This window comes from Erpetoichthys calabaricus, chromosome 11 (assembly GCF_900747795.2).
Source record: "Erpetoichthys calabaricus chromosome 11, fErpCal1.3, whole genome shotgun sequence".
NCBI lineage: Eukaryota > Metazoa > Chordata > Cladistia > Polypteriformes > Polypteridae > Erpetoichthys > Erpetoichthys calabaricus.
Window position 1 is genome coordinate 31,181,122 of NC_041404.2, and position 24,589 is coordinate 31,205,710.

At 39.4% G+C, this 24,589-nt stretch overlaps 1 protein-coding gene across 3 annotated transcripts in view; it reads right to left on the minus strand.

The window, feature by feature from the left end:
* The window catches only part of htr4 (5-hydroxytryptamine receptor 4), a 465,874-nt gene that overhangs the window by 193,458 nt on the left and 247,827 nt on the right, over nt 1-24,589 (minus strand). For all 3 annotated transcript variants that reach the window (XM_028812904.2, XM_051933843.1, XM_051933844.1), the window contains exon 6: nt 11,169-11,322. In XM_028812904.2, the coding sequence (XP_028668737.2) occupies nt 11,169-11,322 (154 nt within the window). The remainder of the gene's footprint in view (nt 1-11,168; nt 11,323-24,589) is intronic.

Genomic DNA, 24,589 nt, shown 5'->3' on the forward strand with positions numbered 1-24,589 from the left:
GATCCGATGGACACGAAGTGTCCGATTACGATAAACTGTCCACAGCCAAAATATTTTCTAACAAGACCCCTATTAAATGTATCATTGTGTGTCACATGTGCAGAGGGTACACTGCATTGTTAAAAATAAACATAACCTGTTGCAAGGGAAAAACATTTCTGTAAAATCTGATTATAGATTGGAATTCAAAGACATTGATGTACTAGTGGTAAAAGTGAATGACATGTTGTCGCAGGTGCTATGTGTGCTCTCAGTTACAACAATAGTGTTGGAGCTGATGCAAGGCTGAAAGAACTGGCAGCAATATTTGTGAAAATGTGACTTGCAAAATATGCATTTGAAGTAAACGGTGTGTCACACCCCATCATAAGCAGATGAAAAGGATTATTGTTAAAAGCTGATATCAAAGAGCCACAGGAGATGTAGATTTTGGTACTAAGAACACCCAAATCAACAAACTTGCCTAACAACACTGACACCACTCCAGCAGGAGCATGGATGAGGCTGCACAGCTTCTACCTTGTTAAGGAATATCTAAACAAATAACTAAAAGCTAATATTACTGTCTAATTGGAAATGAAAACATGTCAAGCCAGAATATAGCAGCAGTGTTTTTACACATTGTGTATACTGAATCCAGAATTTCTATCGAAACTCTGTTTGCTGTTGTTATGCCATATAGTGATGCCATAGTCAAAATGACAGACAGATATGGTAGCAGAAAAAAGCACTTCTGAAACATGTGGGGGTGCAGTGGTCTACACGTATGTGTGTATGTCTGTCTCAACTGTTGCAGCGCTCATTACAATATACAAAGTAATCATTAAGCTTCAGTTATCTTTGGCAACTGAGCTCCTGAACTGATAACAGCAAATTTAGATCTCTTTTTTTCTCTTAGTGTCCAGCCTTTTGTTCAGTTTCCTTCACCAGTGGATCCTGCTGAAACATTACATGTTCCTGCAACCCCATCCTTTTAAAGTGCACGGACTGGAGGAATTGGGAGGCTGGTTTATACTAAGAAACCCTATGGGTGTAGTCTTTTCAGTAGTGTATTTCTATGCTATTCACTATAAACTTTTTTAACAAGTTATCTCTAGATGTTTTTCTCGTTCAAGAATCATGTCTGGCTCCTTGGAGACTACACAATCCAACCAATTAGCCTTTATTCTGACTATTTTTTTTATTATCACTGTGCCATTCTGCTCCTGGGGTCACTTCTGGGGTTCCATATGTAACATGCACACCACACAGATTTCTCTCTAGTGGCTCCTGAACCTTCAGTAGGCGTAAGTGCCCAGGTGTTTGAGGCAAACCCCATGACCATTCTTTTAAAAGAACAGCAAGAACTTTTCAACTAAAGTTTGATTGGGCAATGAATGCCAACCTTTTCAAAATTACTTGAATGGGCACTTAAATAGCAACTCGATTCTGTGGATTAACGGCTTCTTCTGCCTTGAATGGCCCTGATGTGCCATTATGCATCACTGGATCCTGCTGTCCTCTAGAGTCCTGCACAAATATTAGATTTCCCACAAAGACCACCACTTTTTCTCTTTAGGATTGATGCGTATGACTTTTGCTCCATCGATAACATTGACTTGCAGCCCTCACCTTCCCTCATAGCCATTCCGGGTCACTTATTTCTTGTTATAGTGGCTTTTTAATCAGTCTGAAGGTTTTACTCAAGATCACCTTCTGTTTTGTGCCTTGGCCCTGGCAACCTCTTGTCATTCTGCAGTCAACTGGGAGTGAGTTAGCACTTTTTGTTGCCTCCAATCAGTAACGCATTTGTAATGTGCAGCTCATTCTTCCAGAAGGAATGCTGAACAATCAGCTAAGCATCTGCTCTGTGATTCATTTAACAACCGCAATCAAAAATGATTAACATTTTAAATTAGCAGCAATTTAACAAAGAATGACACAGCTTGAGGCGTCTACTGTTTGGATTTGTTCAGGTGTGCTGAACTAGTTAGTCTTTTGAGTGTTTTGGCTGCTTTGCAGCTCTACGGTCCTTGAGTTTCAATGTTGCACGAGTCACCGACTGTGAGAAGTTTGCATGTTCTCCCCACGTCTGTGAGGGTTTGCTTCAGGTACCTCAGTTCCCTTCCACACTCCTAAAATGTTCATGTTGTGTTTTTGGTAATTTCTTATGCATAATTTTATTAAGATTACAGTTTTTTCCTTTAAGGGTTAAATTTTTCTTTTGACTCAAACTGACAAAGTTCGTCATTTTAATTAACATCTTGTTTTCATTATTTACGGCATAGTCAGATTGGCATCACGTGACCAACTTGGTTGCTCTATTGATTTCACAGGAAATGACACTGTAAATATGGTAGCGTTCTTATCATTTCCTCTCACTTAACGCATCTTCTCAAGAACTTAGTGATCGTTAGTTTCAATTCGACTTGGTCCTACTGTTGGGTGTTTGAAGTCATTTTTTAAACTTCAACTTTGATTTTCATTTTGCCCTTTGAGTTTGGTGTCTCAATCTCTTTCTTCTTTGTTCTTGACTTCTGACTACATTTTTGATGTGCGCTTAAAATCCCCTGATCTGAAATCCCTTTTCACTGTAATACTGAGATGGTTACCTTCATAACAGTTTAAGTCTGGCAATTTTAAATTAACCCACTGTGATTGTGCACAAGTGTGGCCTGTCGTCCAGGCTCAGTTTCTGCCTTAAGCCCAGAACTGCTAGGATCATTTTTAAAAAATGATTTAAAAAAAATCAATGGACAGATGGATGTGTAGTCTATCTGAAGATTCAAGTTATATCAGGCAGAAATAGATGGCCACTTTTAATGGTATAAGATACTATAAGGTTATATTTTTATTTATGGTATGAACTAGAACTTTAGTAAAATGTGCTACCCAGATTGATGGTGTTTTCTGATCTAGTGTGTCCTGCTTCTGCTCATTTATTTGGTATAAGCACCATTATTTCATTAAGTCAGTCAACAAGATTAATAATAATGTATTTTAAATAGACTGGCAGGTCTCACAATGTCATGCTATCACTTTTTTCGAGTTACTCACTTCATTTCCTTCTGTGTTTTGCCCATTAATAAAACAAACAGCAACAGTGATGCAATCAAGTTTAAAAGATGGAACAAAAGAACAGTCAGTCATAACATGAGAAACAGTCAATCAGGACAACAAAGTCCAAAACATAACCAAAATCAGGAGCCACAACAAGATCAGAACCCTATCTGTATTTTTCATGTCTTTCCTTCTCTTTCTGTTGAGCAATTTGCAAGTTTGCCTGCTGCCCTGTTTCATAACAATGACATATTGTCGCCTGCCGAAGATCTTCAGCATTCTGTGGTTAGCAACACACATTGATCTTATAGACAAAATGGCAGGAGCCTATGCAAAACAACACACAAAATGGGAAAGCATAGCATTCAAAGAAAACAAACAGACAGAATTGTAATGTGGTGACAGAATGATTTAAGTCTAAAACTACCAACTCCATTTACAGTAAAATTTTAAAAATAATTTAGTGTCCAATACTATCAACTCAAAATTTAGATGGCATCCACAAAGACCCTAGGGATCTTCTAACACAATGCCCTCCCTCTACATTCAGAGCATTGCTTCAAATTTTAACTTGTGCCTGAATACTGAGACACTTACAATGCCTGTAAGAAGGATTCACTCCCTTGGATGTTTTCACATTTTATTGTCATACAACACTGAACCACAGTGGATTTAATTTTTAAATGGCTCTTTACTGTTAAAGTGAAAACAGATTTATGCAAGGGCGGCACGGTGGCGCAGTGGGTAGCGCTGCTGCCTCGCAGTTGGGAGACCTGGGGACCCGGGTTCGCTTCCCGCGTCCTCCCTGCGTGGAGTTTGCATGTTCTCCCCGTGTCTGCGTGGGTTTCCTCCGGGCGCTCCAGTTTCCTCCCACAGTCCAAAGACATGCAGGTTAGGTGGATTGGCGATTCTAAATTGGCCCTAGTGTGTGCTTGGTGTTTGTGTGTGTCCTGCGGTGGGTTGGCACCCTGCCCGGGATTGGTTCCTGCCTTGTGGCTGGGATTGGCTCCAGCAGACCCCCGTGACCCTGTGTTTGGATTTAGCGGGTTGGAAAATGGATGGATGGATTTATGCAAAGGGATAGTATGCAATGCGATAAATTTTTATTATGCGATAAGTTTTTTGTGTTTCATATATTTATAATTATTTTAGGTCACTTTGCAGATATCTGTTTTCAATTTGACATTAAAAAGTCTTTTTCTGTTGATTTGTGTCAAAAAAGCCAAATTATTTTAGTTAGTTATTAGATAGGATGACCGTTACGTGCTGGGAATTATACATTTACAAAGAGAATGTTACTATTACAGCACCTATATTCAATACTCCAGCTGACAACAGAGGGTTTTAAAGGAGGCCCAAGTTTAATGTATCACTCCATCACAACCCAGGACCACCTAAATAATAGCACATGCACAGCTTTGCACAGCAGTCCAATGGCGCACACGAGTCGCACACTCACAGCCAAAGAACACTTCAAAATAGTCACTTTATTCACATGGCACTTTTGTCTCACAATTACGATGTATTTACCATGTAATGCATGTCAGCTGTTCTTTCTTAAGCCATTACTCAAGTTACAAATAATGCCTTATTGCACTATGGTTGTGTAAGCAAGTTTTGCTTAGTGACATTGGAAGAACACTAAAATAAGAGACACTCAATACAAAAGTATTGCAGAGGAAACATATTTTAAGAACTCGGGGCAACCAACAGAAGCATGTCCAGGGTTTGTTTCTGCCTTGTCCTATACAACAGGTTCAAGCACCTTGGGATCCTAAGCTGGATATGTGGGTTGGAGTGGATGATTGGTTATATACTGACATTTTAGGCTTTTCTGTGATTGTATGAGAGCCTAAATGTAGTACAGTAATCCCTCGCTATATCGCGCTTCGACTTTCGTGGCTTCACTCTACCACGGATTTTATATGCAAGCATATTTAAATATATATCGCAGATTTTTTGCTGGTTCGCGGATTTCTGCGGACAATGGGTCTTTTAATTTCTGGTACACACTTCCTCAGTTGGTTTGTCCAGTTGATTTCATACAAGGGACGCTATTGGCAGATGGCTGAGAAGCTACCCAACCACAGCGCGTATTATGTATTAAATAAAACTCCTCAAATATATTGTGAGCACGGGGGCTGTTCGCACCCCTAGAGGACACGGCCGTTCCTCAAAAAACGCTGAAAGATTACCTTCACACTGCTCCCTTCTTTGCTGGGCTTACATGTGGCTGCTTTGCAAGCGATATGCTTCCCGCATGGTGCTTCGCATACTTAAAAGATCAAACAGCACGTATTGATTTTTAATTGTTTGCTTTCCTCTCTCTCTCTCTCTCGCTCTGACGGAGGGGGTGTGAGCAGAGGGGCTGTTCACATACTGGTATAGAGGATACGGACGATCCTCTAAAAAATGCTGAAAAATGCTTGCTCCCTTCCTCGCAGCTACTTTGTCCGGTGGTGCTTCGCATACTTAAAAGCCAAACAGCCCTATTGATTTTTGACTGTTTGCTTTTTTTCTCTCTCTCCCTCTCTCTGATGCGCACTCCTTTGAAGAGGAAGATATGTTTGCATTCTTTTAATTGTGAGACGGAACTGTCATCTCTGTCTTGTCATGGAGCACAGTTTAAACTTTTGAAAAAGAGACAAATGTTTGTTTGCAGTGTTTGAATAACGTTCCTGTCTCTCTACAACCTCCTGTGTTTCTGTGCAAATCTGTGACCCAAGCATGACAATATAAAAATAACCATATAAACATATGATTTCTACTTCGCGGATTTTCACCTTTCGCGGGGGGGTCTGGAACGCAACCCCCGCGATGGAGAAGGGATTACTGTATTCTCTTAAAACAAATAGATTAAGATGACATGTTTTTAGGGAAAGCAAAACTAATTATAAATTCTTTACTTGTCTCACCCTTCTAATTTAAGAAGTACCTTTATCTTGAGTCTAAATTCTTTACATAGCATCTGCTTCATAGTTTCCTATTAAAAAACAGGATGACATCTTCAAGTCCGCTCGGCCTCATTTAGGGCCATGGGAGGCTGTTGCCCGTATTTGAAGTTTCATATGCAAGATAGGAACCAAGTCTGGAAGGAATAAATACTGCTGTGACACACAGCCCAGTCACAACACACGCACATGAAGCCAATTTAGAAATTTCTAGAAGTGAGTTAAAAAGTAACAACTTATTTAATATGATTATTATGTTGTAAATAACAGCTTTCTCTGAGGCAATATAGAAGCGCCATCACTCACATTACACAATATCAAAAGAAACACAGGTTGAGAGTGAAACAAATTGACTTTATAATCACAAGATGACAAAATACAGTTGTGTACAGATACACAGTAATGGCTGCATTCTTGGAACTAAGTACTCAGTGGTTCAAAGCTGATGAGACGGGAACATCTAAGTGCTTCTTGAAAAGGTGAGCTTTGAGCTGGCGCAAGAAGATCAAAGCCAATGTGTTTCCTAAGCCTCCACTTAAAGCCTATATTCCTTTTTTCTATATCAAAATTAGAATATTAACTCTGTGCTATTGTAGTTCGCACAATATTTAGAATGCTCCAGTCTTTTATTATTCAAGTGTACAAGATCCATAAAGAATTTCTTTTTGCAGTATTTGCCTGACGCATATGCTTTCAAATTCTTACCCATGGCTTACAACCATCTCCAGCTTTTTTGCACAGTTAGCTCAAAAAATTAACCAAGACAATTAAACAAAGTAATGTAGGGAAGGGGAGTCTTGAATTAGCAAGGGATGCTTTCTTTATCTATGGAGAGGAGTAGCCCACTTGAGATTTAAATCATCTTCTTCATCTTAGCGTTGTTCTGCTGCTTCAGGGCAGGGCAGTCTTAACACATGGGCACAATGGACACTGGCTGGGAGCCCCAGAAGCACAGGGGTCCACAATATTTCTGATGCCTAAGCATGTCTCTGTTTTTCTATGAAAAAACTGGCCCCAGCACACTACTTTGCCTGGGGGCCTATGATGCCATTAAGATGTCAGCTTTTTGGATTGCAGTATGCCATTTTGCACGATTAAGTGTATGGCTTGGGTGTAGTTGAGCGATCCCACTTGAGATTTAAACGTTCATAACCATTTCTTATTTTTAGGAAATGAGTACAAGCAAAAGAACTCTGTGCTTTTCATTGTTTTATATATATAAAAACACTAGAGTCTATGTGTGTGTCCAGTTCCTCAGAGTAATCTGATTGAAGGAAGAGAGAGTATGAGGCGCACAAAGAGGAGAAAAGGCATAGGAGGCACACTGAGAGAGTCACCTTCAAGGACAGGAAAGGCACCTCGAAAATAGTGACAGAGTGAGAAACAGGCTTTACGGGAACATGCTCGAGAGAGGAAATTCTGGTGAAGAGAGATTTCGATAAGCATGTATAAAGAGGAAAGGCGATAAAGGTACATGTGGGGCAAGAGATACAAACTATTTTTAACTACTCTATTACCTGTCTTCAACATGTAGCATGGCTAGTTTATGTATATGCAGTCACACACTGATTTACGACCAACTGAGCTGAGGCCATCTGTATTTACAGCTAAGGGCCATAGAAACAAAATAGGGTAATAAGGTTCTAAAAACTGCCAAAACCAGCCATTACAGGCTACTGAATTTAACCGGCAGCATGTACAATAAGCTCTGTCTCAGGTAAATAGCTTGATTGGCAGCTGGCTGTTTAAATGGAGTGATAGAATCTGCTGCTTGTAATTCCCATCATCCTCAGTACACGTCGCAGACATGCTGTCTCGTGTAGCATTTGACAGACAGCACATCTCTGCTGAGGGATCAATCATCACTTAGTGCTAGGTTTTATGCAAGATCATTATACCTTTTCAACTCTATGAGGTGCTGTGTCTTTATTAAAAACTGTAGATGTTACTATACATATTTTAGTGGTTTATTTGTGATTTGAAGGGCAGTAATATTGCTTCACTGTCATTTTATTAATATGTTTGAATAGTTTTTCTATAAAATAAATAAATCAAGCATTGTGCATTTGAGTCAAGCGTGCACACTTAGGGGGCATCTTTAGGGCTCTTGCAAAGTAAGCAAAAACTCTTTGAGTCACTGTAATTTACACATTCTACTTTCCCATCCTCAATTCTGAGGGATGTCAGCCAGAAGACAGTTGATGTCACCCCCTCTGCAGCGCGGGAAGTCCTGCCCCTTCTGGAATCCCCCAATTTAAATGGGACAGCCACTAGAAGAAAACATTCAGTGTTGAAATAACCCAGGCCTTTTGTTTCACAGCTGACACTGTTCATTTTGTTTCCTGTTCATTTGCTATTTTTTGGGTACTCAAATAAACTGGGCTTGCCATTGCGGTACCCCAATTCGTCATTCGGTGTTATTCTTGTTTGTTATATTTTCTTTTTTTTCGTACTCTTAACCATCACTTAATTTAAACACAAAAAACACATTTTAATTTACCCAGATGTCTGAGTCTTTTAAGTTATGTTATTTGAATAAGTAAGCAGGCAAGCAGACAGGGAAAAGAAGCAAGACTGGGAACATAAAAAAGCAGCAATCAAGCAAAAAATTAGCAAAAGTAGCAAGCTAAGACCTTACAGGAAAGAAAAGTCAGGAATGAGTTTAGATCATATGGTGTTAGAGATTTGATTGAAGACCATTCAGTCCATCAAACTCTTTTGTTAAATAATAGCTAAGATGTCCTCCTTTTATCTAAATTTTTCCATGGATAAAACATTTCAACTGCTGTCTCTTTCTCTTCCTTCTGGGTCCTTTAGGGGATTCCTTACGTAAAGTAACCACTCCACAGGTCTGGAAACACCCAGCAAAGGTCAGCAACATCCATTTGTACACAAAGAAGTACTTGGACTAAAAATCTGAATTCCATGTTATGTGCATATTACAATGGCTTGAGGTCTACTTGACTGTTCCATATTATTTTTCAATTAACAAACTGAGGCTGTTGAAGAGAAACTAGTAGATTTGTAAAAAATGGCCTTTGTGTTTAGATGGTATAGTAAATGTGCAATGGAAGAGAGGAATGTGTATTAAGGATTAATCATTGCTTACCGGTAGAGTTAAATGCTTTAGATTATTTCTCCCTTGACTTGCAAAGAGGTCAGCTTTCAGCTTCCATAAAATCATTTTGATGCTTACAGTAGCTGATCAGCTGTTCAAAGAACATATGCACTTACAGGGTGACCAGCCTTCCTGTAGTTCCCTGGACACTCCATTATATACTAATGTAAGGGTTTCTTCTACTGTAGAATGAAAATACTTTCTATCTGGTGTACACATTTTCTGTACTCAGTTGTAAAATAGGTAATCTGCAGTTATGCACACACACACATTTATACCAATCAACAAGAGCGGTATTTGGGGTTGGCAAGTGGGGCGACCTTCCCAGGCCCCACACCTAAGGGGGCCCTGCTTTTGTCCCATTCAAACGGATTTGTCAAGTTATATTCTCCAGTATATATATATATATATATATATATATATATATATATATATATATATATATATATATTCATGGCATTCGTAGTCTGAATCACAATCTGATTGTACCAGGTAACGCTTGTGGTTGGTCAGCAAGTCGGCTAACATCCTCCACGGTGCCCTCTTTCATTTGCGAGAAGCAGGTCATAGAATGGTTGAAATAGTTTACTGTCAAATAATGCAAAGAGTACGCAACACGTGTTTCGCCCTAATTCTGGGCTCATCAGGCGTACACACTCACTGCACCCCCCTCTCGGGGAATCGAACCTCGGATGTCAGCGCTAGAGGCAAAGCCTCTAACGTTGCGCCACGGCGTGTGGTTCGTTCAGCTGAATACTGTAATGATTTGATTTGATTCGAATCTAGTTTTGTAAAACTTCACTTGCTTGTATGGAATGTTATTTCATTTTAATAAATTCAATAAAATGTTAGAAAAAAATCAGATAGTGGCTGGCATTGATTTGAAAACTTTACATTTTTGCTTTACAACTTGTTCTATGGTAAATATTAATGTTGAAGTCTTATTTAGAAAATAAGCAAATGCTTTCTGTATAAATAAAGAATAAATTAGTAAATTAGGGGAAAATCAGCACTTTACATATATGTGTTTTTGTAAATTGCAGATTATTTTAATTATGCTGAAATTTCTACCAGTTTTGGCCAACAAAGTCAGCAACTCATAACTTAACCATTTTCTTTTTTTCTTTTTTTCATTTTAAGACTAAAGCCTACATGCCAAATCCACCATGGCTCTCGTTTTGTACCTAAGTAGCTGGATCTTCCAGAAGAGTAGGTAGCTTATTTCTGGATGCCTTTCTCACCATGGCTCTCGTTTTGTACCTAAGTAGCTGGATCTTCCAGAAGAGTAGGTAGCTTATTTCTGGATGCCTTTCTCTCGGTTTGGTCAAAGTTCTGACTTGATGACAACTAACAATGTAATTAGAAATGACCAATGAAATTCAAAGAATAAACCATTGAAAAATTATAAGCCTTCACTACTGGCTAACTGTGCTAGAACATAAAACTGTGACTGAGAGCCAGAAACAGCCAATGAAATCCACAAAATAAGCCAACTGATGGTGATTAGTTGTCAGTAGTTAGTCACAACAGAAGTGGCTTGGGAAGTTGTAAGATTAAACTTGACACATTCAAATGTGTGACAAATAAGTGGCAAAGTAAATGTACATTTTCTGTTTACAAATGTACTTGAGGAAAGTAAAAAGTGTCATTGCCAAAAACTTCTCTGAAAAGTAAAATTTTTCTTTAGCACAATGTAATGTTTCACTAAGGGTCTTTGGTGTTAACACGGGTGGAGTATATGGGTGTGCATTCTAATAGAAATGTAAATGAATCATCATAGGCTGTCCAATCTGACACCAACACTGGTTTATATTGATTTCGGGAGAATCCGGTAACTCTGCTTTCGTGGGCTTAGGAACACATGGCCTTCCTCTATAGATAACAATTACTTTTGATTACCAAGAACACTCCATTGATCTGCTGCACACTCTGTTATCAAAAGCCACGTGACCGACTACAATTCCACAGCAGATGGATGGGAGGTAATGGAGCACTGATGAGATGGTGGGGGGTATACAACAGAAATTCACTGCTTATTTTTCCGTGATGCCACTACTCACCAGATGATGTATCCCGATGCTGTTCCAACCTTGCATAATTGGAACAAAAGAAATGAAGGTTGGGATTACCCAGCATCCTCCCAGCATTAGCGCTATTCTCATGGGTGTCATTTTATTTCTGTAGACCAGTGGTTGGCAGCAAATGGCATAATACCTTCAGAAAACAAACACACAAATAAAAAAGTTAGTGGCACTAATTTCCTAATGCACTCTTTTTACAAGATATTATACAATGGAAAAACAAAGCAGTACACCCATGGGATATAAATTTGTAAATCTCATCAGGTAAGACCTGTTTGTTCAAAGGTATATACAGTAGAACTCCATTCAGTGTTTACCTAGGGAGTAACTTTTTAGCTTACGTAATAGGCATTTGCACATAATGAAGTTACTAATCAAAACCACACAAAAGAGGAAGTGCTTGCAAAGGGCTTTTTTCAGCTAATTAAAGTAGACGGGCAAAACTTTAAGCAAGAAACAAAGGATTAAAATGGTAATTTCTGGACATGCTGGCATACATGCAAGCAACATGAATATTGCCTGATTGGATACCTTGTGGACACGAACTGAAACGATCAGTCAAATGATACAGGACCAAGGGTAAGGCTACAGGTGTGCACCTTGTGCCCCAACAAACTTTAAAAAGCCAAGCAGTTGCAAATGAAAGAAGGCGGAGAGAGGAATGAAGACTAGAAGCCCCAAGCTCTGAGATATCTGAGCTACAGCATAACGCAAGATCTGAAAGCCATGTGAACACTGACACACAATGGGTTTATCAGTCAGAACTGTCAGGGGTACCTGCTAACAATCCAGGTTGTATGGTGTGATTGTCACACTCATTTACTTTGCTTCTGGATCAGGCATATTAAGAATATTAAGAATTCAATCATTTATTAAATCTTTAATGAGTAAATGAAAAGTTTTTGCCTGCTCTACTACTTCCCTTGTTGGTTTGTCTTGCCAACTGGTACATAGATATACTGGGGGGGGATGGCACTCCTAATTGAGAAACTGAAGTATCAGTCAAGCCTGGGTGATGTCAGACCACAGTCTCAAGTGCAAGTGCATTATGGCTGTATGCTGTGTCTTCTTTTCAAACAGGTGAGTGCAATGATAAGAGGACAAGCGTTTGGGTGGAAAATCTATGTTTTAGGATAGGAACGTCACAAAACCCTTCCACAATAAAACAATAGGTATTGAGGGGGACATAAGGTAAAATCTAAAAAGCTTGCATAAGGTTAAAATGTTGTATGGAATGTTATTTGATTTTAATAAAATCAATAAAATAAAAAACTAAATTAATTAATTAAATAAAACGTTAACGCCATTGGCACATTTAATAAGAGCATTTTCCCAAGTGCATGGTGCACGATCCATGAACCTTTTATTTCTCTTGACTCCCTATCATCCCCGTTAGCCAGTAACAGATACAGGTGGAAGGGACCAGTTGCATACTGCAAGGTGGGGGCAGGAGGTGAAGCCATAAATGCTAGACGGTAAGTCTCATGACCACACCAACATGTGAGGCTCCAGAAATCAGCAGCCAGAAAAAGAACATAAAAATAAACAAAACAAAAATGACTGTAGTGCCCTGGATTTTAAATTTTATATTTCATTTTATTTTTGCCCATACAAACAAGATGAACTTAATTTTACAAGGACAGTGAACATCAAAGTGTCTTCCTGAACTGTATCACCTTAAAACAAATATTTTGCTCAGAATGACATGATGAACTTAACACTTAAAGTGGTAATTAACATCAAAGCATCTCCTCTTCCAAAATTGTACCTCACTTTAAAAACATCTGTGTAAACATAACAGAAGTCCAGGATGATACCTTGGCCATATTGATTACTTTATAACCTATGAACAGATGGACGCCATGGGACTACGATTTCTCAAACTATTTTACAGCTTGGGAAAGGAAGGAGTCCTTTGTTGGGAAACAGACATGCATAAACAGATCAAAAACCCTGAGCAAACTCATTCATCTGAATGACAGCCAGCCAATCAGTTGTGTGTAATGTCACGCATCTCAAAACCCCTCATGGAATTTTAAAATAAATACAGCTTTTCCAACAGATCAAAAAGGAGCTACGTCAGGAGAGGGCAAGAGCGAGAGACGTGCAACCGTTTCATCTTATATCTAGTGCTTAGTAAAAAGTCGCCCTAGGGCATTCATCTTTGACATTCTTCGTAAGCGTATTCTAAAGATTATGTTTATATCCAGAGTTTGTTTTCTGTATTTTCTTTTGTCATTTCCTCTACTGGTATTATTGTTCTTTAATAAATACAGAGTTGCTTTTAAGTTTCTATAATTTGTCTTTATATATAAGAAAGATTGAAATAATAAACGGAAAATTAAGGCACCTGTATGGGAAGTAGCCACATTAATTGCCCGTAGGATTTATCAAGGTTGAGAGGTTGCTCCTCGAAAGAAGAAACAACTGTGGGAGAGGCAGAGCATATTGTTTGATGGGTAAGTGACATAACCAAAAGAGTTATGATGATGACACCCATATGTTCATCAGTGCTGGTGATAGTAAGTTCTTAAGCAGAGACTCCTATAGAATATTGTGAGAATGTATGAAGGCTTCATTGTCTATTTATGTATATCTACAGTATACAGTATGAATGTGAAGGGAATTTCAAGCAGAATATTGTGTGGTGGGCGGCACGGTGGCACAGTGGTAGCGCTGCTGCCTCGCAGTTAGGAGACCCGGGTTTGCTACCCGGGTCCTCCCTGCAGGGGGTTTGCATGTTCTCCCCGTGTCTGTGTGGGTTTCCTCCGGGCGCTCCGGTTTCCTCCCACAGTCCAAAGACATGCAGGTTAGGTGCATTGGCGATTCTAAATTGGCCCTAGTGTGTGCTTGGTGTGTGGGTGTGTTTGTGTGTGTCCTGCGGTGGGTTGGCACCCTGCCCGGGATTGGTTCCTGCCTTATGCCCTGTGTTGGCTGGGATTGGCTCCAGCAGACCCCTGTGACCCTGTGTTCGGATTTAGCGGGTTGGAAAAAGGATGGATGGATATTGTGTGGTGACTGACAATTAGACTTTCACCTGAGACTTTGTCTACAGGATTCCTATGTGTCTGTATATCTGTATGCGTATTAATCTTAAAATGCGACAGTAGACCAACCTAAAAACAGACTTCGCAAGTCCTATGAAACCCACAATAATACAATCACAAAAACACGACACCACATGGATTGCTGCCTGTATTGGGATTTGAATCCAGAAACGTGGGACCGTCACGGTAGAGCAATATTGATTGTGCTACCTTCCCAAAGACGACATATATGTAATATTTATTGTTATACCATATAGGCACTCACTAAAATTCTTCCTGGGACTGTACGGCAGTAGCATGGAATAGGATTAGGATTTGGTTTACTTGTGTGTGCTTCTCTGATCAACTATACAATGAAGGAAATGTCTTTGAACTTTGATAGTAAGTGTTTTCAACTCACCACCTAAAGTTCTCCTCCCGTCATGACCTCTTTAACTGCGTGTGCTATCCATATTACCTGACTCCTGGAAGACAATTCATCAATCAGCCCTTACTTTATACAATATCTTTTAGAATGAGCACCATCACTTATAGGATAACAAGATAAACTACACAGGGGGTTCCTCTATTTAGACATTTTAAAACCACAGTATTACCTTCTTTCACTGTGTTTGGTTTCTAAATGTAATTCTAGGTAATGAATATTTAAATAACAGGCTGACTGAGATAAGATTTGTTTCATTAATTTATTTATGTTGTATACCGTGTACACTAGAATGACTCATTACCAACCAACTGGGGGTTCTCCTTACCCAAATGATCTGCATAATGAGACTGAAAGAGCGAGCGGTGTGATGACTGAAAGTGAATGTCACAACATTTTTTCCATGCAACATGTGCTGACCTTCCAGCCCCCTACTGTACAAAACGAAGGTAACCCTGGCATTTACTTCGTGCATTTTTATTCCATAAAATGGCACACAAGGCACTTTGAAAAGCTATTTGCAGACAACTGCAAATCTATTTTTAAATTAGTAGCCAGTGGCTTTGCCCTCTGCAAGCCATAGGACCACCTGGATATGAGGGCATCAATATTTCAATGAGAGATCGCTGTCTTTCCACCTTGACCGCTCTTTGTGATGAATCTGGATCTTTGGCATCTCATAATCTGTGTGTTTCATGTCTAGAAATTTTAGACTTTTTTATTGTTTATATTTTGAATCATTATTCCTGCAATGCTGCTTTCTTTTTTGTTTTGGTGTGGTTGGTAACATTTTGTGTTTATCTCATTAGAATCTAGCTATAGACCTAACAAGCTCTGCTCCATTCAGGAGCCAAATAAATTGCAAACATCCAACGATGTTTAGTGGCCTTTGTCAACACGCCCATTTTAAGGTGTGCCCCGTTAATCATTCTCATAAAACATCCTCACGCTATGGTTAAGTTTAAGTTTAAAGCCATGGGAGGGTTATCTGATGCAGGAGTAATGGCAGCTTGAGCAGGTGTATTGTGAAGAAGGACTGTCTCTCAAGTAGTGACACTGTTGTGTAGTGTTGTGGGCCACAATCAGACCATCTTCAGAGTTTGCACTGTGTAAATCATGTGACATAAACAAGCAATTTGATAGGCTGTTCAGCAGAGCTCCTGAATTGCAGAGCTCCTGAGATCTGAAGCTAAATCCTTCTCATTGATCATGGCATGGCTGCTGTTTACTGCTGCAATACCACCTATTGCCAGCATTCTGACAATGGAAGTCATATGCCATGTTATGGCATCGTATTTCACCTATTTAAGATGGTGGCACACAGCTTCTAGAATTTAGTTTTGAATTAAGTTCTATTTAATTAAAAATCTTTGTAAAGATAATGAAGGGCAAACTAAACAAGGTAACATCTGGCTTTGTTGGTTTCAAATGTCTTTGTGATCAATTAATTTTGTTTAGTGATTATTTTTGCAGTCTTTTTTGTTTCAATTACTTTTTGCCTGCCCTTTGACCAAAAATACAGTCTGCTGCTATTTATAAGTTCATCTGCTGGTCAAATAAAACATCCTCACACTATGGTTAAGTTTAAGTTTAAAGCCTACTTTTTTTTAATACTTTTTCTATTCACTAGGCACTCTCCTTCTTTACAGTGTCTATAACACTCTTCTCCATCTTGGTTTAATTGACTTGGTAATGGAGCAGCACACTAGACTCACATCAATCTGTTCACAATATTAACCCAAAGTATATTATTTATAGTAAATAGCAGACATTATATTAAAGACAGATGGAAAAATTGTTGTCTAAAAACCTACCAGGGGTTGGTGAACTTGTCAGCAAAAATCACTTATTAGAACCATAAGCGCAAAGTAAAACAAGAGAGTCACTAATCAGTTTTCTGAAATACTTTAATTATACTCTCAAAAGAAACTTTTCAACGTCATTTAGTTTCTCTTTTAAAAAACATTTAATGCTATTAAATAATCTGGCTGCCACGAGATCTTCCAGCAATGGATAAATGTTATATTTCAGTTAAGGTTCCTCCTCTGGCTGGAATTCAAATGCTATTTTTATGTCTTTTTTGTTCATTTCTAATTATTTTATATAGTAATATTGTTGGTCATTTACTTTCCGTGTACTTATCTATCTTCATTTACGTTGTGTGTGTTTTGTGGGTAGTCCCCCAAGAGGTGGAGCCATCCACCCATCATTCAGAGAGGCTGCCCTCAACCCTATATAGCAGGGGTCTCCAACCTTTTTTCCCCTGAGAGCTACTTTTACAAAATGAAAATGGCAGAGAGCTACTCATGTTTTCTAACGTTTATTCTCATAGCTTATCTCAACCTAAACAAACTGAATAAGCTGTTTTGCCTGAACATTTACAAAACAACTCACATTTTGCATTAAAACATCACAAAATTTTTTAGTTCACCTGCAAGTGCATTTTGTATGTCTGTATTCATTTTCTAGTGTATCTCACACTATTGAATTAAAACATGAATGTTGTCAAAACAAAACAATGCAATTACAAATACAGAGATATGACTTATTCATTTGTCATTTTGTTCCATGTCACTGTTTCACTTCACAAGAGTATTCACATCTCCAGTTGCATGTGTGATGTGTTTTTTAGTTAGTCAGATGACTGGCACTGCATGGAGTCAACAAGAGAGGCAGGTGTGTGGTGGAGTGGAGCCATTTAGGTTCACTTATACGGAGTCATTTAAATGTTCATCTGTCAGTCTGGTTCTGAACTTTGATTTCTTGACATTCATGTCAGAAAAGGCAGACTCACAGAGGTATGTAGGCCCAAACAAAAGCAGACATTTTCAGAACTGCTTGGTGAAGATTCTTATAGTTATCTGGCTCTACTAAGCTACAGAAATTCTGAGAATGCTGTTGAGACTTTAACTGCGCATTATTTTGAAGGTTTACTAATACTGTATATAATATATAAAATCCAATGTCTCTCTGTCTGTATGTCTGTCCGCTTTAAACGGGAGAACTACTTAACGGATTTAGATCAGTTTTTTTTTTCTATAATTTGCTGGTTGATTTGGCAACTTCTCTCATTTCACTATGTATCATACATAGTTCGCTTGCCATACTGACTTGTTTGCGCAAATCCGAGATCCACGCAGCGGGCTGAGGGGAGGGGCCTTCCTCACTCACCCGCTAGCTTCGGGACGTGTTCCTTAACTCCGCTTCACTAGCAAACGAGTGAACAATTAAATTCAACTTTGTTTGATATTTAAAATAAAGTGTTACTTAGGTCTTGATGAGTTTGAGTCCGGGTATTCTCTTAAGTGTATGCCACACTGAAAAGATAGATTGCAATTCAGATTGTAGATTGTGATTTTGTGTTAAAAGGATCGTGATATGATTTTTTGGAAAGATTGCCCACCCTTAATTTGACTAATCAAGTTTTCAAATTAATGTAGGATTCATTAACCATTTGGCGAGCTACCTGGAAAGGGGTTGCAAGCTACCGGTAGCTCGCGAGCAACGTGTTGGAGACCCCTGCTATAAAGGCTATAAATCCACGTTCCCTTTCAGTTTATTGAATGCAGTCAAGGTGTGGTGAGCTTTTGTGGGAGTTATGATTATTCTTGTGTTTTGTGATTACTGTGTTATTGACACCTTTTGGTTGTGTTTTTTTCCCCATTCTTTGGAATTCTCATTGGGATTGCCTTCTGTGCCTCTATGAGCTTATTTTTTAGAACAAAGCATCTTGTAAAAATAAATCTTTGTACTTATAAAGATTCCATGTTGTTCTTTACATTATTAGCCAGGGTTTGATGGTGTTTCTCCCTCTAGTGGGCATTTTTGAGATTATTTGGGGATTTTGTGCTTAGGAACTCTTTAGTTCATAACACCAACAACATCTGTGATGAACAAAGAAGCTGGTGATGACAATAAAAAAACTAGATCAACAGCAAAATAGAATCAGAATTGTAATAGACAGCAAAACTAATGACATAAAAGTAATATTAATTATGTCCAGAACCAGACAGGCTACAGCTGAAACACCAACACTGTCAGTGATTTTTTGTTTGTTTATTTATTTGTTTATTTATTTATTGATTGATTTATTTATTTATGTTTGTGATCAAAGACAAGAAACAGTCATGAGAAATGAACAAAAGCAGATATTAGAATTAAAAGCTGATAGCAACAATCCTTGCTCCCCAGTAGTGTTAGTAATTATATGTAAATGTATATTTAGGAAAGTCTTAATTTTACTTTATATAGTGCATTGCAAAGGGAACCTGATTCACATGACATTTACTTTATCAAGGTTTAGTGAGCGGTGCTGAGGTCTATCTAACTCAATACCCGTGGAGTCACATTAACAGCACTCTTTGTAATTACACTGAATGAAAAGCTATTAGCACACAAGTCAGACAAAACTAAAGCAATTGTAAACGTTCAAACAGATAAAAACATACATTCTTGATCTCTCTCTTTGTACAGCAAGAGCAGGAACATAAAATGCAAAAGCCTCTTTCTGCCATCAATGTGTCTGTCTGTCTGTCCGCATGAAACAACTCAGCTCTCTGTGGACTGATTTGGTTGATTTGGTTGAACAAAATTTTTTTTGGAAAAGTTCCATTTTCATTGAGATATCTAGTTAGAAATTCCAGAACACTCATTCAAAAAACATTTGCAAATTTTTTAAAGCTGCATCTTCAAAAAGAGAAAAACATTCTGTGCAACCTTAATTCTTGACTAATTTACTCTTTTAACTTTTTCTTTAGGGATGTTGTTTCAACTTACTTGTTTTCTTCTTTTACAAAACTGATGGCTGCTGCTGACAGCAAAACAGGTCCTTAGTACAAGTTAGTGAAACATCAGAAAGTCACACAGCAGACTTCAACATAGATTTTAACTCTATATCAGGTATTTCTTTCAAAAATGATATGTTTAAAAATATGAGCTGCAATTAGCCATACACTGTCCACAACCAACAACTATCAGCAGAACATCAATCAAAGCCATTTTGACATCACTGAGCTCTAATTTCTATGAAAGCTGTGTCTGTCACCACATGTTTAACTACCTCATACTGTAAAATGCTATCAAAATAACTGGTTTTCATATAATTTATTAATACACGTTACTTCTAAAATGACTCATTGTTACATAGATAGGTAGAGAGAGGCACTATATAACAATAGATAGATAGATAGATAGATAGATAGATAGATAGATAGATAGATAGATAGATAGATAGATAGATAGATAGATAGATAGATAGATAGATAGATAGATAGATAGATTTCTTATCCCAGCCTGCCTTTAGAGGGCTGGGGTGGTCCTTTAATGGTGATGAATGGCTGTTCCTGACTTTTAGAAGATCCACACACAAAACATAAGAAACATGAGAGAATCACACACAGATACTGCATAATAACCAAACAAAATAAAATTAACAGATAATACATATTTAGACAAATAATAAACAAACAGGGGGCTGCACAGTGGCACAGCGGTATCGCTGCTTCCTCGCAGTTAGGACACCTGGGCTCGCTTCCCAGGTCCTCCCTGCATGGAGTTTGTATGTTCTCCCCGTGTCTATGTGGGTTTCAACTGGGTGCTACAGTTTCCTCCCACAGTCCAAAGACATGCAGGTTAGGTGCATTGGTGATCCTAAATTGTCCCTAGTGTGCGCTTGGTGTGTGTGTGTGTGTGCCATACGGTGGGCTGGTGCCCTGCCTGGGGTTTGTTTCCTGCCTTGCTCTCTGTGTTGGCCGGGATTGGCTCCAGCAGACCCTGGAGTTAGGATATAGCGGGTTGGATAATGGATGGATAAACAAACAGAACAATATACAAATAACCGAAAACAATGAACTGCAATTAAAAAGGAACAAAGAAGATAAAAAGAAGCAATGTAAACATAATCAAGTGGAGGATCCCTGGCTTGACCCTAACATTGAGATTTGAAATTTTCGGACACCAAGTAAGACCACTTCACTCCCTCAGTGGGCCATTGTCTGCCTGAAGTAGCAGTGGCTTTATGTTTGGCTCAGTGTGCACACAGGACCCCAAGTGATACCTGAATGTCGCCATGCCTCAGCACAAAGCGAATCAGTTATAGGTGCAGTCTCCAGTGTGCTCATTTCAGAAACATCACTTAGTCAAGTGTCAACTGTCTGATTGCTGGTTGCAAAACACCTTGAATAATTAGCAACTGTTTTTGCTTACAAGGTGTGAATAAATAAATAAATGAATAAATATACTGTACTTGCGGCATTTAATGTGCTAAATGGCTCCTTTTATGAAACCTTTCTTTATGCTGTTATGCAGATGTTTCTACTCTCATTTTCCAAATGCAGTACTTATTTAAACTATTAAAAATTACTGATTATGCAAATAATCAAACAGATTTTACTGTATAAGTACATTAAGCCTTTCTATAGTGAAAGTCATCCCAAGGTGTGTTATCAGTACAGATGCCTAATCTACATAAAGGTTTACGTCTGCTCATTATATCTTATGCCAGTCTGCTTGGGTATGCTGTAGTGGGCAGTTAAGCTTATAGTAATAGTAGTATTATCATACACTCCAAGGATGGATTACTTTGGAATGTAAGAAGCTGCAAATTTATTATTTTCTGATGTGGTTCTATTTTTTTTAAATAAAAGCTTAGTGAAGTGATGTTCCTGCTCAAGACGTCATTTACCTCTTTTCTCTCCTTTGTGCTAACTGGCATCCCCAGCTATTTGGAGCTGCTCCATCATTCATGCCACACTTGACACATGTCACACTCCACATGCTGTCTCTAACCTCTTATCAGCACCGCTTCTGAAAGACATTTCTGGACACTGCGTTGCTATGGTAACATGCCTATAGCAACACGAATGAGATATCCAGAGAATTATGGTTGCCTGGTGTGGATGTCAAATAGTAGAGAGCTGAGAACATTTCTGCTTTGCATTCATAACACAGCTTATAAGATATTTATTAACAGTACAAATTTTGGTTGGTGCTGTCACATCTCAGCTTCATCAGTCTTGGATTGATTTTCAGTGCTTGTGGAACTTGCATCTTCTCTGGTGTCCACATGGGCTTTGCCCTCACAGCTTAATGACTTACATGTTAGGTGAGTGAGAGACTCCGAGTTGGCCCATTGTTAGTGAATAGGTGGAGTGTATGTGAGTGACTGGCAGTGTCTTTTCCATGATGAGCTAGTGCCATGCCATCATGTGCTTCAGTTTAGATCTGATAAGAAGTGTTTTCTAGTTTAAAGATATTTTTTAGTTTTAGTTTTTATTTTGCGTTTGGTTTTCAGTATTTTCTAGAGTAGCTTTTATTTAGTTTTTCATTATTGTCTTAATAATTAATAATTTATTAATGTCCAACATCCTGCTGTAAAACCAGTAATCTGCAGTTACACACACTGAGTCTACATACACATTGGTAGAACATTCAGTTCCATACAGACAATTGGCCAGATAGCAATTAAACCTGAAGTAATGGTGCTATGTGATAATAATAATAAATAACCTGATTAAAACCCAATGTACAAGTGATAGCATTTCTCTCTTTAGAAAAACAAAGACGAGACGTGATCTTCTCGAAAGATAATTTAACGGCCCACGAGCCAAGGCAGTGAGATAGCTGCTGTACAGGCTTTTAAATGATCGACGTGCAGTACGACAAGCAGAACACGCACCACGGCAGCAGCAGCTGATCCATCCGCATCTCCTTAGCTTTTGTTCAGCTCCCTCCCTTCACAACTAGAGCGGGAGAGATGCGAAGTGGCAGGAGCGTACCATGCCTCCAGGGGAGGGGGTGGGTGGGGGGGTTTGAGCAAAGCGATTGAGACCTGATCATCTCGGAGACACACTTTTAACGACACGCCAGACTAGACATTACAACCATAGGAGGCAAAACCCGTGAGACAGTGACTTTTGCATGTCATGCCCTACTTACAAACAATTTAAAACAAGTTCACCGACATCTAACCTAGCAGTTGTTGGAATGCTTTTGGCAGACACACTTCATGTGCTCCCAGCTCTTAAAACAACAACAAGCAGAACACGCAGCTCGCCAGCAGCAGCTGCAGAAAGCCAGCAGATGATCCAAGCAAATCTCCTTAGTGTGCATTCAGCCCCTACCCCCCCTTCACAACGCTAGTGGCAGAGACGCGAAGTGGCAAAAGGACAGCTGCTGTACAGGCTTGTAAATGATCGACGCGCAGCACAACAAGCAGAGCACGCAGCCCTCCAGCAGCAGCAGAAAGACAGCAGCTGATCCGACCGCAACTCCTTAGCATGCGTTCAGCTCCCCCCTCCATCACAAAGAGATTTAACCATGCCCGAGGCAGGAAATAAAGGACAAATATTGTTTTTACAAACGTTTTACAGTAAAAGTGAAAATAATGCATATGTAACAATTCACGTGAAAATAACAATCTCTTTAAATTGAATATCCGGTAAACCAAACCCGGGGGTGGGCGAGCGAAGTGAGCAGCTAGCGGAGCCCCCTAGTAACCCTAATATATGTATACAGTGCATCCAGAAAGTATTCACAGCGCATCACTTTTTCCACATTTTGTTATGTTACAGCCTTATTCCAAAATGGATTAAATTCATTTTTTTCCTCAGAATTCTACACACAACACCACATAATGACAATGTGAAAAAAGTTTACTTGAGGTTTTTGCAAATTTATTAAAAATAAAAAAATTGAGAAAGCACACGTACATAAGTATTCACAGTCTTTGCCATGAAGCTCAAAATTGAGCTCAGGTGCATCCTGTTTCCCCTGATCATCCTTGAGATGTTTCTGCAGCTTAATTGGAGTCCACCTGTGGTAAATTCAGTTGATTGGACATGATTTGGAAAGGCACACACCTGTCTATATAAGGTCCCACAGTTGACAGTTCATGTCAGAGCACAAACTGAGCATGAAGTCAAAGGAATTGTCTGTAGACATCTGAGACAGGATTGTCTCGAGGGACAAATCTGGGGAAGGTTACAGAAAAATTTCTGCTGCTTTGAAGGTCCCAATGAGCACAGAAGCCTCCATCATACATAAGTGGAAGAAGTTTGAAACCACCAGGATTCTTCCTAGAGCTGGCCGGCCATCTAAACTGAGCGACTGGGGGAGAAGGGCCTTAGTCAGGGAGGTGACCAAGAACCCGATGGTCACTCTGTCAGAGCTCCAGAGGTCCGCTGTGGAGAGAGGAGAACCTTCCAGAAGGACAACCATCTCTGCAGCAATCCACCAATCAGGCCTGTATGGTAGAGTGGCCAGATGGAAGCCACTCCTTAGTAAAAGGCACATGGCAGCCCACCTAGAGTTTGCCAAAAGGCACCTGAAGGACTCTCAGACCATGAGAAAGAAAATTCTCTGGTCTGATGAGACAAAGATTGAACTCTTTGGTGTGAATGCCAGGCGTCACATTTGGAGGAAACCAGGCACCACTCATCACCAGGCCAATACCATCCCAACAGTGTGGGGATGTTTTTCAGTGGCAGGGCCAGGGAGACTAGTCAGGATAAAGGGAAAGATGACTGCAGCAATGTACAGAGACATCCTGGATGAAAACCTGCTCCAGAGCGCTCTTGACCTCAGACTGGGGTGACGGTTCATCTTTCAGCAGGACAACGGCCCTAAGCACACAGCCAAGATATCAAAGGAGTGGCTTCAGGACAACTCTGTGAATGTCCTTGAGTGGCCCAGCCAGAGCCCAGACTTGAATCCGATTGAACATCTCTGGAGAGATCTTAAAATGGCTGTGCACCGACGCTTCCCATCCAACCTGATGGAGCTTGAGAGGTGCTGCAAAGAGGAATGGGCGAAACTGGCCAAGGATAGGTGTGCCAAGCTTGTGGCATCATATTCAAAAAGACTTGAGGCTGTAATTGCTGCCAAAGGTGCATGAACAAAGTATTGAGCAAAGGCTGTGAATACTCACTCAC